The following is a 17,486-nucleotide window of genomic DNA, read 5'->3' as shown; positions in this document are numbered from 1 at the left end:
GAATCACTCAGTGTCAGTTTAGAGCACCTACACTAAACCTCTTGGGTTATGTCATAGATGATGAGGAAGCGAAACCAGATTCAGCTTAGGTACAGGCATTCAAAAACTTTCCTTCACCTGATAATAAGACTGAGCTAAGAGGGTTAAATGGAATGCTAAACCAGATGGCTCGATTCATTCTGCAGCTGGCTACGATTAATGCACCTACGAGGGAGCTACTGAAAGAACAGAGAGAATGGCTATAAGATAAACTACAGGAGTCGGCTTTCAAAAAGATCAAGGAACCCCTGACATCAGCACAAACTATGGCTTATTATAACCCTAAGCTTGAGACTATTGCAGCAACTGATGCTAGCAATGAGGGTTTAGGAGCCACAATGTTTCAAATACCAGAAGTATATTATGTATAGATGTAACATATGTATATATTAGTGCTGCACAATATCTTTGCATGTACATTTGATTATTTGGTCTCTAAATATATCGAATATTGAAAAAATAACGAACTTCGGAGTAGTCTTCTATCGATATGTAGTGTTGGGCTTTAACATGAACGATATGAAAGGATGCGGGTTAATATCAGTTAAAAACAGGAATTGTCCCCTCTTTACAATAAGGTAAGTGACAACTCCAGTTTTGAAAAAAATATCGGCTTATTTTTGATAAACTATCGACTTCGCTATTCATATCAAATTGAAAACTGACCAGATATACAATCATCCACTGAATTATATCGCCACATCGAATGATATCGTTTTATCGTGCAACATTAGTATATAGGTGCCGGTATACATCTGCTATTTTGTTTGTGTAGACTGGTTTTGGTATTTACACTGTTGTATGGGGACACAGCTCGAGAAGTTTCCGGTTTAACCAACATGGCGTTAGTACCATATAAATACAGTTATCGTATAGTTTCCAAAGCATCCATTAAGATAAGTACCGACCAAAACAATACAGTAACATGTTTTGGTGATATTTCTATACAGCAATTGTTATGTCACGTATTAACCGATTAGATTTATGATAACACTGGATTAGCCAATAGTACAACAACGAGAGTTGACGAGACTACGGTTCAAGCATGGTATAAGACGATGGCGTTAGACAATCAGTTAACAGCTAAAACTTATTACTATTATTAGGGCTGGCCAGCCACTTAGTTTATTTACATTAACGTCAACACTCGAATCACTCAACACTACTAAGGTAAACAACTATCTTGCAACAACAATGCTAATGAAATGGGTGAGAGAGAAATTTATATCTATAATCCTTGTGAACTATTTCACAAAATACAGAAAAAGTTTGTAACAAAAGCATTTACACAATTGTTATATCTCACTGAATAAAATTTTAGACAAGTGTAAATCCTATTTTATGTTCGATAACGACTAAAAACAATTAGGGTACTTCTTTCGGCGCCCTGCAAAGGTGACGGATATTAAAATTACGTGTGGGGTTACGGCATTGCCTTGTTGACTATATATATATTATTTTTTTAAATACAATAAATTAAAGCAATAAAAATTTAAATGTAGATTTTATTTAAAAAATAATATATTCCGAGTCATGTAGTTTAAACAATTTTACTCAAAGTACTTTAGAAAATCCGATTCATGGTGTTGCGAGTAAGTTACACGCGTGTCCTGACAACATAAACATGGTTTCGATTTGCATTAGCTGCACAATAGTGAAAGTAAATAGAATAACGTTCGGCTTTTGCATATTTGTTAACAGCTTTATTTAGCAAGATTTCGTTATTACTAAAATAATATGGCAGGAGTTGCTGCTCCTACATTTGTAGAACAAAAAATTAAGCAGCGACCAGTTGTGCTTTTTTCAAAGTCATATTGCCCAGACAGCAAAAAGGTGAAGAAGCTGCTGAAAGGTCAGTTACGCGAATGGGGTTTTCGTTAGCAGACTAATAAGGGGAGGTTGTCTGGTTCCTGACACTCTGTTCAAAGGGATTGCCATTTTAAACTTCTTGTTTGAAGGAAATACCACTTTGTTAGAAGTTAGACTAGTTGGTACAAAACATCAGTTAAATCGGTTCTGTTTTCTCCTTAAACGTTGTTGCATAGATCAGGATCTCAAAGCTGTTGTCATCGGAGATTTCAGGATTGGTCTAATTCTTTTGAGATGTCTATATGGGTGACATACACGTTGCTGTAAAACAGAAGAGCACATTGACCAATTTGCTCTTCAGCGGGCACACCATCCACATCAGCATGCTCTTTTGTATTTTTTTACAAATATCTATTGTCAGTCACAAAATAGTCCACTTCTTTGTTTAATTAAAAATAGACTGTGAAATTGTTTATGCTGCTTTACGTTTACGGTGTTGTTGGTTTCATGACCAGTTTGAAAGACTGGGAGAGCCTGTGTAAGTTCAGACAAAATTAGGCCTACTATATCGGACCTTGGTCGACCTTCAGTTATGAGTAAGTTTGTCCGAATCAAAAACTAATAAAATTCTGACATGACATTAATTTGTTGGCTAGCAGCCTCTCTGATAAACAGTTTTAAGTTCAGATCACTTGTTTGTAATAGTTTGTAATCATTCTCTCTTGGAAAAGTTGTGATGGTAACATTCCGAGCATAAAATTTGCCTGTGTTCACAAGCCTAATGCAAATGTGAAATTTGCTACACAACTCAAGTCTGTTGAAACATCATCTTAGTGATTGTTGCATTATTCAGATGTCTACCAGCTTGACTACAAACAACTAGAAGTAGTGAATATTGAAAAAAGGCAAGATGTCAACCAGATTGAGGATTACTTTATGATGTTTTGCCTATCAGAAAGAAGAGAGGTAAAATATCATAATTGTTCAACTTGGTTTAATTTATTTTCTGGTTTTTGATAGACAATATGATGGTCAACGTTTTCTTATTCATTTTGTAAATTATTTGAATTCAATTTGTAATTCAATTTGAATTATTCAAGTTTGTAAATAATAAAGCCTCATGCCTCGTTTTGTTTAAGTGTAAGTACTGAGGTAATAGCCTGTAAAATGCTAGTAACAAATTTTGCGACTCTACAACCTTGATGATTGGACTATAAATGTGCAAATATTAAACAAAACCTAAAAAATAGTATAAAAAAGTTGAGCTTTGCCCTTATATTTTTTTTAACTTCATCTATGAAATTGAAAATTTCAATTTTTAAAAATCAAACTTGTGCTATAAGAATAGTGTTATCTTCAGTTTTACCTAGAGCTCCTTCTTTTTCAGCTTCCTCAGCTCTGGGCTGGAGGGAAGTACGTGGGAAATGAAAGCAAAATTAACCACCTTCATAAGGACGGACAACTCTCTGCATTATTTACCACATGTGGAGTGTCTGTACCTTCCATCAATCCTCCAAATCGTGAGTTCCAGTTTAATAGCCCACAATCCGGATATTGTTTACAAGGTTTTTTGCTTATTGCTATTTCTTTGTATCAAGTTGTGCTTAAAGGTTGACTTGCAACAAAATTCACATTACAGTTATTTGGTATCAAAAGATTCACCATATCTTACTCTGCTGTGTTGTAGGTGCATCATGTGTGGAAATGTGATTACAAGCTCTTAAAAGCAAAACCTACCGTAAAAATTCGTTTAATTTTTTAATCATAGCTCGAAGGAGTGCATATCATCCTCTGATAAACATGAGAATGTTGGTCACCTGTGATAGTCGAAAAATGCTGCAGAAATTGTTCGCGCCATTTGGCAGGAAGTATGGGTCACATGATCAGATTACGACTAGATGATTAAACTAGGCTGAAGCGAAACTGTAAAGTAGCGAGCATCTACATGTATATTTGATATGGGATTTACAGTAGAACTCAAAGTATTTGTCAGAAACTAGTGCTACGAGCCGAGCCATTTTATATTGAGCCTTTTATTGGCCTTTCAATTCACGTGATAACATCACGTGTCACAACAATAACCACCATGTTTGAGTACGTCGTCGGAATAAAGAGATTCCAAACTACGGCATTTTCGTGATGGCTGCGATTAACTGTTCGTTTTTTTTAATTTTTAAGAGCTTGTAAACACATTTCCACATATTTTGCACCTACAGCCTAACAGAGTAAAGCATGGTGAACCATTTGAAACCAAATACAGTCAAACATGGATAACTCGCCCACGGATAGCTCGAACCCATGGTCAACTCGAACGGTTTCTTTGGTCCGTGCCCACGTAATGATAAATTGCTATAGATAACTCGAACTCAACACTGTTAACTCGAACTGTTTTTTGCCCAACGGCTACCGAAACAGTTATTATCGCTTCAGAAAATCACTTTATTCCAAGCCATAGAGGTAAACCTCAACTTTTCGTAATTCATAAGCGTTGTTATTACCACCATTGGCAAAATATTTTTGTCAACGACTTTTCTAAAGGTTTGGTGAAATTTGATTTATACCAAACATCCGCTTAGCGGTCGCCCTTCGGAAGCGAGGTAAAGTGAGGTAATCTTTGCATAAACTCCAAGAAAAATCGGCAAAATTGATCGTGGGTAAAACGCTCAAAAGAAAAAGATGTCTTTTCTTTTGAGCATTTCAACAACGATCAAGTTTTGCCAATGTCAATCTAAAAAACGTCCTGGCAATAACATCACCTCAAACAACAAACCAATCTCAAGTGATAGAAAAATCTCTATACTTTTTGATAAAAACGTTTTAAACTTTTACATCAGAAGCATTTAATTTGAAACAAGCCATTTATACTTTTGATTTATATTATAGTTTGTATATGTACATGTATCTACTAATAAATAAGTAAATAAATGGACTTGTGACAGTGCTCTGATAACTTGAACGCTCTGATAAATCGAACACTTTCGCTCGGTCCCGTGAAGTTCGAGTTATCCAAGCTTGACTGTAACTGGTATGTGAATTTTGTTGCAAGTGAACCTTTAAAGAAATTGTGACAGTTGGCATAAAATTTAAACAAGGATTTTGGAAATAATTTTTGCTTAATAGAATCCTGAATGACCTATCAATCTTCCACACAAAGATCCTTTTATTCTCTACTAGCCCAATGCTCGGCGTTGCACAGGTATTAAAAACAGGTTGTAAACAGTAGCAGGTAATGTAGTCGCCTGCCACTTGCCATTAGCCTGAAACATCGCCAATGACTAATTAGAGTAGGCTAGTATTCGTAATGCTACACTTACTAATAAGAGCCGTGAGAGCAAGGTTTAGCGACGCTGTGCGTAACACAGTGTCGCTATGTATATTTTAAAGGAGAAAATGACTCATATCGCCCAATGAATCCATCGCATCCCGTGTAGTTTAATAGGTTAGCTTGTTGCCTTGTAAACTGGAGGATTCAAGATCAAATCTTCTGCGATCCAGATTTTTTATTGCTAGATGCTAATAGCTATAGCTAGACAGTCGATGACAAACTTTGAGAGTTATAGATAAAGGTTCAGCTTATTACTAGAAGTGTGTCTTCGATCGCTTGAGCAGCTCTAATACACTAGTAGAGTGCGAGATTTTCAGGTGTAATAGCCATATGTACAATAATTCTGGAATGCCAGGATGGCGATATGCACAGTTGTTACAGTGTCATTCTACCTTGCTGAAAGTTGTGAGTTACGATCCCTATGACGCAATCATTTTTCTCGACCTTTAACGCATTAAAACTCTGTATTTGGCACTTTCAGGTTTCAGGAACCCCATATTCTTTAATTTTGATATCTGAACTTTTGTGTTGTAGAAATGGGAATTGCTGATGTAAGTGCAAGTGAAAAGAAAGAAGAAGATGAAACTGGCACAAAATGATCATTATTTCATTTGTTTCGTTTCATTCTCTCAATTCAAAAGCCTTTTTTGGCACAGAAGTTAACAATCTCAAAATATTCCTATTCCTTTTACCGTTTTATTGTGTAGCAATTGTTTTTATCGTTTTATTGTGTAGCAATTGTTTTCTAATAAATTTATGTTACAGCTGTCTGCAGAGTATCTATTAGTATGCACTCTTGCTATTAAAACTTTACTTTCTGTAACTTTGGTGACCCAAAATTGTTAAGTCACTTTGTAATAATCATTTGAAGAAGAGTGAGTTCATTATTAACAGTTAGTTCATAAGGTCAGTCGTATAGCTTAGCATGCTTCTAGCAATTTATTATACAGAACCACATGTATTTGGCGTGGTCTGGGTTAAGGAAGCTATTTAGTTATGCAAGTAGCGGAATTCGTAAGATTACCAGATCTATGTAAGATGTAATCAGGCTCCTTGCATTACATATTTGCAGGTCAAAAACCAGCAACACATTTCAAGTGCATTTACAATATAAGGTTCATCCAATGTGCATGTTTACAACGGAATGAAGCCTATTAAAGCAGATTGCTCGCTATTTGCAGTGGTCATCTCCAGAATGAAACCTCATTCACTATAGTTTATATAACGTATCCACTTTATTATTTTATTATAACATATTATAATAAAGTAATATTATTTTTCTTTGTATCAAGTTGTGCTTAAAGAAAATGTGACAGTCTGCATAAAATTTAAACAAAGATTTTGGAAAGAATTTTTGTGTAATAAAATCTCGAACGATCTACCAATCTTCCGCAAAAATATATTAATTAATCATATTATTAATGATTATTATATTACAATTAATAATAATATAATGTAACATTATTATTATACTATAATAATAAAGTTATTTCTATTATAAATTTATTATAATATAATATTATCACAATATATATTATAATATATTTATTAATTATACTATAAATTTATTATAATATATTTAATAAATATATTATAATATATATTGTAATAATAAAATAATGATTATTACTATTATAGCACATTATATTTACAGTTTGCATCTTTATATAACATTACCCTCATCCAGCAGCCTCTCTATTTTCCTGTAGCAAACAAGTACCTGGGACAAGGTAGTCTACAGTTAAAATAATGATAATGGCAGATTCATAATTACTAAGCTTGCCAAAATTGCAACTTTAGGAATGTGCCTACAATACTACTGACTGTCTGTTTTGAGTAGCGTAGTCAAGCAATTTTAGGAATTGGCCACTCTCTGTGACAAGTACAAACAAATCTAATTATTTAGCAGAGCTTCTCCCACGTACACACACAAACACACAATGTCTTAGCGAGTGCTATACTCAGCTAACCTGTCACAAATGTAAAAGCAGTTTTTCGCATCAGTGCCTCATGCTGCCAAATAGAATATCATACTAAATGTATGCACATTTGACATGATGTCTAGGGTCAGTTACACTTTCGCATGAAAAATCTAAGACTTCTACTTAAGGACCTAAACAGACTTTGTTATTTGCGCATTTACACTTATTCCGTTCTACCATTTTTCCAACTTCTCACCTTGTTAAATTCCATTGTCTTTTTACCACCTTGCCATCCCATGCAATTATTGTGGACACGCTTATTACATCTGCCAATTTTTAGTGGCAATTGGTTAAAATACGTACCCTTCACATTTCAACTAACATGTTTGATCTACTAAAAGAAAAGTAAGTTGCCCAGACTTTCCCAAAATGCTTCAAATATATGTACATGTATATATAGCGTAGATTTAATTAAATTTATAACACATAGAAAAATAAACAAACACCTTCATTTAAAAGTTAGAATGGTAAATATTGTATATATTAGATAAAAATAAAATTTTCTGCACAAAACTTTTTTATTACCTGTGCAACACTGGCATTCATTTAGTAACTATATAGCAGTATATATCGATCATTTGTTATATTGCTAGGAAGTAATTAAAATCTGCTGAAATGTGAGCAACTTCCTTTTTACACCTTTCTTTACTTGCATCATGAGAATTTTGTTCATACGATTTCTGTTCTTGCCATTTAACAACTATGAAGTAGGAAATGCTTTTTATGTTTATAAAATGACTAGCGGAATGTCCAGCGATGCATGAGTATTAAAAAACACTTTATAAACAGTGAGAGGCAATGTAGGCCACTTGTCATTAGCCTGGCAATGTGCCAGGCTAATGACAAGTGGCCTGCCACTTGTCATTAGCCTGGCACATTGCCAATGGCTAATTTGAGTAAGCTTATTAATAAGGGCTGTGAGAGCTAGCACAAAATTATGTTGCGCCGTAACGAAGGGCGATAGCATATTTTCACCCACATAGTGACATACATGTATGTTGTTTAATGAATCCATCAATCCCAAGCTTAGTTGGTAAGGTATTTGCCTGGCGAACGGAAGATTTTGTGATCAAGTTTTCTACGATACAGATTCTTCATTCAAATATTTTAATAGTTTTACTAGCTGAATACACAGGCAATGCTGAGTATTCATTTAGTGTCTATATAAAGATAGAGTAACTGTCAATCATAAAAAATATACTGTCTAATAATCAGAGTATACTGGTCTTGATTTCAGAAAAAGTATTTTAGAAAATTGAATTTTTTATGTTTGATTAATTTTCACATCAACTTTTTCTATAACATTAAATTACTGGATTTAGGACAACTAATATTACAATGATGCTAAAAAATGGTCTGCTTATTACAAAAGATGGCAGGCCAGCCTATTTTGTGATCAGTAAATATGCTTAACTACCACCTTTTATAATCGCCCTGTGCACATCCTGCTTTACTCCCTTATTGTTAGCCGTAGAGATGGTTGGACTACCACCTGTTATAACAGGTGGTACCTGTTGTAACAAGGTTGACATGATTGACATTGAAACCTTGTCAGTTTATATATGATAAAACTACAATCAAAGTCTTTACTAAATTTTACATAGGTTGTAAAATTCTTAAAAATTGATAATTGAAGACAAAATTCTTCATCAATTTTCATCTGAGTTGCTCAATGTACTCAAAATTAATGATAGATAATATCTATGTACTTGTCTATATAATAAGTATATACAGTATATGTATAATATATATTTCTCAATGTTGGTAAGTGTGTCACACCAATGATATACAGCCCCCCAGCTGGGGGGCTGTATATTATTGGTCACACCAGCTAGAGCTATTAAAATCTTGGAATAAAGAATACGTATCACAGAAGCTTTGATGTTGGATACTCGTCCCCCAAATTCATAATTAAGAAAACTGATAGTATAGCAAATTTTAAAGCTTTGTTTACAAATGCCATGGGGGTAGCCGGCTAGTAGCCGCAGAGGTAACTAGGCTCGACAATCTTTGCTTCGCATTTACAGTTTTCTGATCAAGTGCAGTTTGTAAGCATTGAAGGACAAGGATAATTGCATGCTGTTTATTCATGCTGTATGTTATTGTCTAGAGGAAACTGGTTAGTTTCGCAGGCGAGTTTTTTTGGGCTATTTGAGACTCTAGGCAAATTAATTTTTCACAAAGTGGTTTAAAAAAATCATTGATACACTTTTGTTTGTGATATTGCATAGGTTTACTATGTTTTTATGATACCAGTAAATACAAATACACATGGTTCAAGTCAAATCTTCATATAACTGTTTCTCTGGCTATGGTACTTTTGGAAGCATTTGTCCTTGCAGAGGTCTACACCAGTCTTGACACAGTGTGCTTATTATTGTTCCTCTATAGCTTTGCCTTTTCCTATGGCCTTTGGAAGACGCCATGACAGTAAAAGAAAGTTGTTTCATTCTGGGAAAATCAAAAAGCATAAACACAAGCAGAAACAAGCTACAAACAAAATTCCCAATTTTATTTGAAGACATTTTTATTTCGGATTTTTCGTTCGGGCAGTATTGCAAAAACGATCGGAATTTTTTCTTCTCAAAACGGCTTATTTTTTGTTGCTAAAAAGACCAAACTAATTTAGTTTACTATTGGTAAAAAATTAAACAAAAAAAGACAATAAGTCAACCAGAAATCAAGTTATAAAAAAACGTTCGTGTGATGACATAATTGTCGCACTTCCCATTAGCGGCAGTATCGCAAAACGAAAATAGTGTCGCTATGCCTGCAAAAGGACATTCATACCGTTCATTGCGTTCGACACCGAGACTTGTTTGTTAGTAACAAAAACTAGGCAACGGCGCGTCATCATATTTACTTACGCCGTTGCAAAGATTAGGCAGTGATTTGAATTCCACCAATAAGGCGCACGCATTTGTTTACGTCACAGTTGTTTGGATATAAAACGGAGCGCTTTTAGCCCAACCTAATCACTAGCTGTCTTGCTTGACTATAACTGTACCTAGCAAGCCGCTGTTTACTCATTAAAGAACTCCTTAACTTCATCTAAAATCATGGTAAGCTGCTAACATTAGTTATCAAGTTCCATATTGCAACCAGTTGGTGTGAGCCTAGTTTATGAATTTGCTATTCCTTTGGTTAGCAATGTTTTCTCTACTTGGTTATAGCGTGAGTGTATCTCTATCCACGTCGGACAAGCTGGTTGCCAGATCGGTAACGCGTGCTGGGAGTTGTACTGTCTTGAACATGGAATCCAGCCAGATGGTCAGATGCCCTCTGACAAGACCATCGGAGGTGGTGATGATTCCTTCAATACCTTCTTCAGCGAAACTGGCGCTGGCAAGCATGTGCCAAGAACTGTCTTTGTTGACTTGGAGCCAACTGTGATCGGTGAGTTGTCTCTTTATTGTTTTTATATTTGCTTTGTAGATTTGTTTCCAAATCGCTCACTTAGTTAATATATATGAATATACAATATTCGAACTCGTTACTAGATGAGGTTCGAACTGGCACCTATCGACAGCTGTTCCACCCAGAGCAGCTCATCACTGGCAAAGAAGATGCTGCCAACAACTACGCCCGTGGTCATTACACCATTGGCAAGGAGATTGTCGACCTCGTCCTTGACCGAATCAGGAAGCTGGCTGACCAATGTACTGGACTTCAGGGGTTCCTTATTTTTCACTCCTTCGGCGGTGGCACTGGATCTGGATTCACTTCTCTGTTGATGGAGCGTCTCAGCGTTGACTACGGTAAAAAGTCAAAGCTTGAATTCGCTGTCTATCCAGCTCCTCAGATCTCGACTGCTGTTGTTGAGCCATACAATTCCATCCTAACAACCCACACCACCCTGGAGCACTCTGACTGCGCCTTCATGGTCGACAACGAGGCCATTTATGACATCTGCCGACGAAACCTCGACATCGAGAGGCCAACCTACACCAACCTGAACAGGCTGATTGCCCAGATCGTCTCTTCCATCACCGCTTCTCTCCGATTCGATGGTGCCCTCAACGTCGATCTTACTGAGTTCCAGACTAACTTGGTGCCCTATCCCCGTATCCATTTCCCTCTGGCCACCTATGCCCCAGTCATCTCTGCCGAAAAGGCTTACCACGAGCAGCTCTCCGTTGCTGAGATCACCAACGCTTGCTTCGAGCCAGCCAACCAGATGGTAAAATGCGACCCACGTCACGGCAAGTACATGGCCTGCTGCATGCTGTACAGAGGTGATGTCGTTCCCAAGGATGTCAATGCTGCCATTGCCACCATCAAGACCAAAAGAACCATCCAGTTTGTAGACTGGTGCCCAACCGGTTTCAAAGTCGGCATCAACTACCAGCCACCAACAGTTGTGCCAGGGGGTGACCTTGCCAAGGTCCAGAGAGCCCTCTGCATGTTGAGCAACACCACTGCCATCGCCGAGGCATGGGCCCGTCTTGACCACAAGTTCGATCTCATGTACGCCAAGCGTGCCTTCGTCCACTGGTACGTTGGAGAGGGTATGGAGGAGGGAGAGTTCTCCGAGGCCCGTGAAGATTTGGCCGCCCTCGAAAAGGACTACGAAGAGGTCGGTGTTGATTCCGTCGAGGGTGAAGGAGAGGAAGAGGGTGAGGAGTACTAAACAGCTCTATATCTTCTATTGAAATGACAACATCGTGACATGGCTCGGCTGTTGTTTTGGCTTTGTATTGTGTAATCATTTTATGCAGTATTTTGCTTTACAATGCTCATGTTCCATGTAAAAATCTTGTCATTTCAATAAACTGACAATAATTATAAAATTGTGTCATTCTATCTTGTTACGAATGTAAAAATATTTAGAAAATATATGTCAGCCATCAGCAAGGTGATCGGATTGGTCGGTTTGACCAATAACCGTCAATCTCAAAGCCAATTGCTTATGCAATATAAATACTGCCACAATTTTCTAGGCAGGTCAGCTTGTTTTTGGCTTTTGAAATAGACATTAAATTGGTATTACTGTAATAAAGTCATTATTGTTGGAGAAATATCATTTATAATCCTCACTAGCAGGCTTACAGCAATGATATAAAACCTCCAGGATTGGTGATGGCTATCGTATGGGCGAGGTTTAATGATTGAGCTCTGTTAGGATTGTCCTAGCCTGGGTTTCAGGGTTAATACAGTTCTGGTGGGGCGGTCGCGTCCTTGTTAGGTTTTGGAAAACACTACTCGCTGTTGTCATGTCATTAGCTCATTTAGTCAGTAGATTACCGCGGTTCACCGTAGCATACCTTGTATTTCCACCGTGTAGGGGGTAATAACTAACCAAAAAGTGGATCCATGGAAAATAAAATATTTTAAATTACCTACATGTATTTTTACTAATTTTGAGATTAGTAGAAATCGTAATATATGCCTAAAGTTAAATATAATTTACCCGAAATCACCCGAACAACGGCCTTTCTCTCCTAGTTTTTGATTAATATTTTGCCACCCGTAATATAAAATGACAAAGTCTTTCATCATTGTCACGTTGTTTTACCTGGCCAATAAGATGAGACAGCAGGCAAAGCTGTGTAGTTTTCATACTCAAAATGTATATATAAAACCTAATTTGGCCAATTTCACAATGTCGACTATCGATATCGCGTATGCTTGTGAATGGCAACTGACTGATCATAACGATGACAATATTGGGCAACTATATTTATTTGACAACAAAATGAACAGATCCGTAAAATAACTACCATTGTTGATAATATTTGTAAATTTACAAGGAGCTTTATTCAGCATATCTCTTTGTTTCGGTGCTATGATCAGTTCATCCCAACAGAGCTCGATCATTAAACCCAGCCCATATGATAGCCGTCGCCTATCCTTGGGGGGGGGGGGGGGGGAGGAGGGGGTTTATATCATTGCTAACAGCAAGCTCACACGTAGTTACTACAAATAAATTAGATAATTAAATAATTATTATCCCTACAAGAGTTGTTTTTTCTCCTGTTGGTTTCAGCAGGTTATAGTATTGGCAGCATTGGTTTCAGCGCACTTTGTTGATTTCAGTAGAGCACAAGTGAGTTGGGTTCTGTTCCTTTTTATTGGTTACAGCAGGTTGTACTGTCGGCAGCATTGGGTTCAGCGCACACTGTGGGGTTCAGCAGAGCACAAATGAGTTGGTTTCAGCTCCCGCCTATTGGGTTCAGCAGGTTGTAGCGTTGGCAGCATTGGCTTCAGCACATGCACACTGTTGGTTTTAGCAAAACACAAGTGAGTTGGGTTTAGCTCCCTCATTTTGGGTTCAGCATGTTGTATCAATGGCAGTGTTGGGTTCAGCGCACTTTGTTGATTTCAGCAGAGCACAAGTGAGTAACGTTCTGCTCCCTCCTGTTGGTTACAGCAGGTTGTATCGATGGCAGCGTTGGTTCCAGTGCAGTGACTAGACTTTAGGGTTGCCCCACCCTACTCTTACAAGTTTTCTTCATAAGGCAGTCAATCATATAAAATGCATAAATGCGTCTACGGCAGTGAAAGAGTTAAAATATGTTACTGCTCTACCATAAGATACCATCAAAACTTTGAAAACGATGATACTATTATCTCTCGATACTGGTACAAAGGTAGAAATGAGGTATCGTACTTTGTCTGACCGAAAGGTGAGAAAATGTTGAGACTCTTCTCACAAATATAGTATACTTGTCAGAGCAAGAAGAGTTGATCTGAACCCTAGATATAGTAATTGAACCTTACGAAAAAATACTTCTTAACAGAGGCATCATAATGCCTGGCCGCACCAGTAAAATAATCAGCGTGCGCTGTTGCTATATTTATAGCTGGAGAGACACACATACTTTCACATTTCTATATATACAAGCAGTGCTATCCGCCATTGCCTGGGTAATAAAAATCAGCCTATAAACAATGAGAAGTAATGAGAGTTGCCTGCCACTTGCTATTAGCCTGGCAGATTGCCAATGGAAAATTTTACTAAGCCTACTTAAATGACAATCCCCTACTTACACAATCACCCTGTCTAGTATGCAAAGCTGTTGGGTATTTGCTCTCATATAACGAATTATACCGGCTAGCAAACAACTCTATGGCCTAATGGGTATGGTGTCGGACTGGTGAAAGGTAGGGTCCTAGATCAAATCTTCGGTACGGATTCTTTATTCTAAGATTTTAATAGCTCTAGCTGGAAGGACACACTCACTTTTAGAAATATATATATATATATATATATCTTATATATATATATAGATATATATATACATAGATATATAACTATATAGATATATATAGATATATGTAGCTAGTAGACGCAGACGGTAACTAGGCTTGGCAACCTTTGCTTTGCATTTGGAGTTTTTTGATCAAGTGCAGTTTGTAGGCATTAAAGAACAAGGATAATTGCATGCTGTTTATTCATGATATAAGTTATTGTCCAGAGGGAACTGGTTAGTTTAATACCTATTCATTGTGTTTGACACTGAGTCTTGTTTGTTAGTAATAAAAGCTAGGCAACGCCGTCATCATATTTACTTACCGCACATCGTCATATTTACTTACGCCCTTACAAAGATAATGAGAGTGAATTGAATGTTGAATTTCACCAATAAGGTGCAAGCATTTGTTTACGTCACTGTTGCTTGGATATAAAATTGAGCCATTTTAGCCCAACCTAATCACTAGCTGTCTTGCTTGACTATAACTGTACCTAGCAAGCTGCTGTTTACTCATTAAAGAACTCCTCAACTTCATCTAAAATCATGGTAAGCTGCTAACATTAGTTATCAAGTTCCATATTGCAACCAGTTGGTGTGAGCCTAGTTTATGAATTTGCTATTCCTTTGGTTAGCAATGTTTTTTCTACTTGGTTATAGCGTGAGTGTATCTCTATCCACGTCGGACAAGCTGGTTGCCAGATCGGTAACGCGTGCTGGGAGTTGTACTGTCTTGAGCATGGAATCCAGCCAGATGGTCAAATGCCCTCTGACAAGACCATCGGAGGTGGTGATGATTCTTTCAACACCTTCTTCAGCGAAACTGGCGCTGGCAAGCACGTGCCAAGAGCTGTTTTTGTTGACTTAGAGCCAACTGTTATCGGTGAGTTGTCTCTTTATTGTTTTTATATTTGCTTCGTAGATTTGTTTCCAAATCGCTCACTTAGTTAATATATGAATATACAATATTCGAACTCGTTACTAGATGAGGTTCGAACTGGCACCTACCGACAGCTGTTCCACCCAGAGCAGCTCATCACTGGCAAGGAAGATGCTGCCAACAACTACGCCCGTGGTCATTATACCATTGGCAAGGAGATTGTCGACCTCGTCCTCGACCGAATCAGGAAGCTGGCTGACCAGTGTACTGGACTCCAGGGATTCCTCATCTTTCACTCCTTCGGCGGTGGCACTGGATCCGGTTTCACTTCTCTGTTGATGGAGCGTCTCAGCGTTGACTACGGCAAAAAGTCAAAGCTTGAGTTCGCTGTCTACCCAGCTCCTCAGATCTCGACTGCTGTTGTTGAGCCATACAACTCCATCCTAACAACCCACACCACCCTGGAGCACTCTGACTGCGCCTTCATGGTTGACAACGAGGCCATTTATGACATCTGCCGACGAAACCTCGACATCGAGAGGCCAACCTACACCAACCTGAACAGGCTGATTGCCCAGATCGTCTCTTCCATCACCGCTTCTCTCCGGTTTGATGGTGCCCTCAACGTCGATCTTACTGAGTTCCAGACTAACTTGGTGCCCTATCCCCGTATCCATTTCCCTCTGGCCACCTATGCCCCAGTCATCTCTGCCGAGAAGGCTTACCACGAGCAGCTCTCCGTTGCTGAGATCACCAACGCTTGCTTCGAGCCAGCCAACCAGATGGTGAAATGCGACCCACGTCACGGCAAGTACATGGCCTGCTGCATGTTGTACAGAGGTGATGTCGTTCCCAAGGATGTCAATGCTGCTATTGCCACCATCAAGACCAAGAGAACCATCCAGTTTGTAGACTGGTGCCCAACCGGTTTTAAGGTCGGCATCAACTACCAGCCACCAACGGTTGTGCCAGGTGGTGACCTTGCCAAGGTCCAGAGAGCCGTCTGTATGTTGAGCAACACCACTGCCATCGCTGAAGCGTGGGCTCGTCTTGACCACAAGTTTGATCTCATGTACGCCAAGCGTGCCTTCGTCCACTGGTACGTTGGAGAGGGTATGGAGGAGGGAGAGTTCTCCGAGGCCCGTGAAGATTTGGCCGCCCTCGAAAAGGACTACGAAGAGGTCGGTGTTGATTCTGTTGAGGGTGAAGGAGAGGAAGAGGGTGAGGAGTACTAAACAGCTCTACATCTTCTATTGAAATGACAACATCATGACATGGCTCAGCTGTTGCTTTGGCTTTGTATTGTATAATATTTTTATGCAGTATTTTGCTTTACAATGTTCATATTCTATGTAAATATCATGTCATCCCAATAAACTTATGAAATTATTGCTAATAAACACGGACACACACAAACACACACACAAGCGTACGATACATATTTTTTGATCATGAAGGCATGAAATCTATATATCAAAATTGGTCACTTTTGTCATACATATTTCACATTAGTTAGTGACACTGTATCCTAATATTGGCAGATTTGGATAGGTAAGATTTACTCATACTCCTGAACATCAGATCTTCTAGATTAGTAGTACTATTCAGTGTCGGAGGATTACTATAGTATTTGGTCCCGCTTAAAGCTTAAATTTAGATAAGGATTCTTTTATTGACGTTGTTGATGCAGGAGGTTGGTGAGGCTGGGCAATTGAAGCCTCCCATTGGTTTTTTATGTACCAGTTTTGAAGCTAAAGTGGATAGCACCATGTTTTATAGCAAATAAAGATAGTTTTACTATTTCAATGTGCTTGTGAGAGTCTTGAATCCTTTTTCAAGAAAACCTGAAAGGTTAGAATATTTTACTGATATTATTCGCACAATAAGCAGCCTTTTAACCTTTTAAGATAAACACACAGCTACTGCGTTATGAAATGAAGCTCTTATTTGTTAAATGAAGTCATACAATAAAAAAAACTCTCAATTAAATGCCAAATGAAAATTTTTGTTTCAAATAAGTTTATTTGTCTTATGTAAACATTTCTACCCACCAATAGGCAGAAATGAGTCATATCAACTTGCTAACACTATAAAATTTTTATTTCTGATTATTTATATTTCTGATATTATATTTATATAAATACTCTATATTTATCAACATTATTATTTATTATGCGTTTTTATTTCGTTGGATAGTCTGCTAGTTGAGAAGCTTTTCTAATAAAACTTAGTAAAATTTTGTGTAAGTTCATTTTTAA

At 37.7% G+C, this 17,486-nt stretch overlaps 2 protein-coding genes across 3 annotated transcripts; both read left to right on the top strand.

The window, feature by feature from the left end:
* Positions 1-1,124: 1,124 nt before the first annotated feature.
* On the top strand, positions 1,125-5,944 carry LOC137388476 (uncharacterized). 2 transcript variants are annotated; one of them, XM_068074963.1, is made up of 4 exons: positions 1,125-1,248; positions 2,702-2,814; positions 3,236-3,368; positions 5,708-5,944. In XM_068074963.1, exons 1-4 carry the CDS (start codon positions 1,245-1,247, stop codon positions 5,770-5,772), a joined length of 315 nt encoding a protein of 104 aa, XP_067931064.1. In that variant the 5' UTR covers positions 1,125-1,244; the 3' UTR covers positions 5,773-5,944. The 2 variants fall into 2 exon arrangements, with proteins under 2 accessions (XP_067931064.1, XP_067931063.1); XM_068074962.1 differs by lacking the exon at positions 1,125-1,248 and adding an exon at positions 1,687-1,891.
* A 4,136-nt stretch (positions 5,945-10,080) lies between these two features.
* On the top strand, positions 10,081-16,463 carry LOC137388438 (uncharacterized). The gene is made up of 6 exons (XM_068074924.1): positions 10,081-10,217; positions 10,329-10,551; positions 10,656-11,778; positions 12,096-12,099; positions 15,009-15,231; positions 15,334-16,463. Exons 1-6 carry the CDS (start codon positions 10,215-10,217, stop codon positions 16,461-16,463), a joined length of 2,706 nt encoding a protein of 901 aa, XP_067931025.1. The 5' UTR covers positions 10,081-10,214.
* The last annotated feature ends 1,023 nt before the right edge of the window (positions 16,464-17,486 follow it).

Source organism: Watersipora subatra, chromosome 2 (genome assembly GCF_963576615.1).
Source record: "Watersipora subatra chromosome 2, tzWatSuba1.1, whole genome shotgun sequence".
Taxonomy (NCBI): Eukaryota; Metazoa; Bryozoa; class Gymnolaemata; order Cheilostomatida; family Watersiporidae; genus Watersipora; species Watersipora subatra.
Note: the sequence above shows the minus strand (reverse complement) of the source record. Positions and strands in the feature narration are given on the sequence as shown.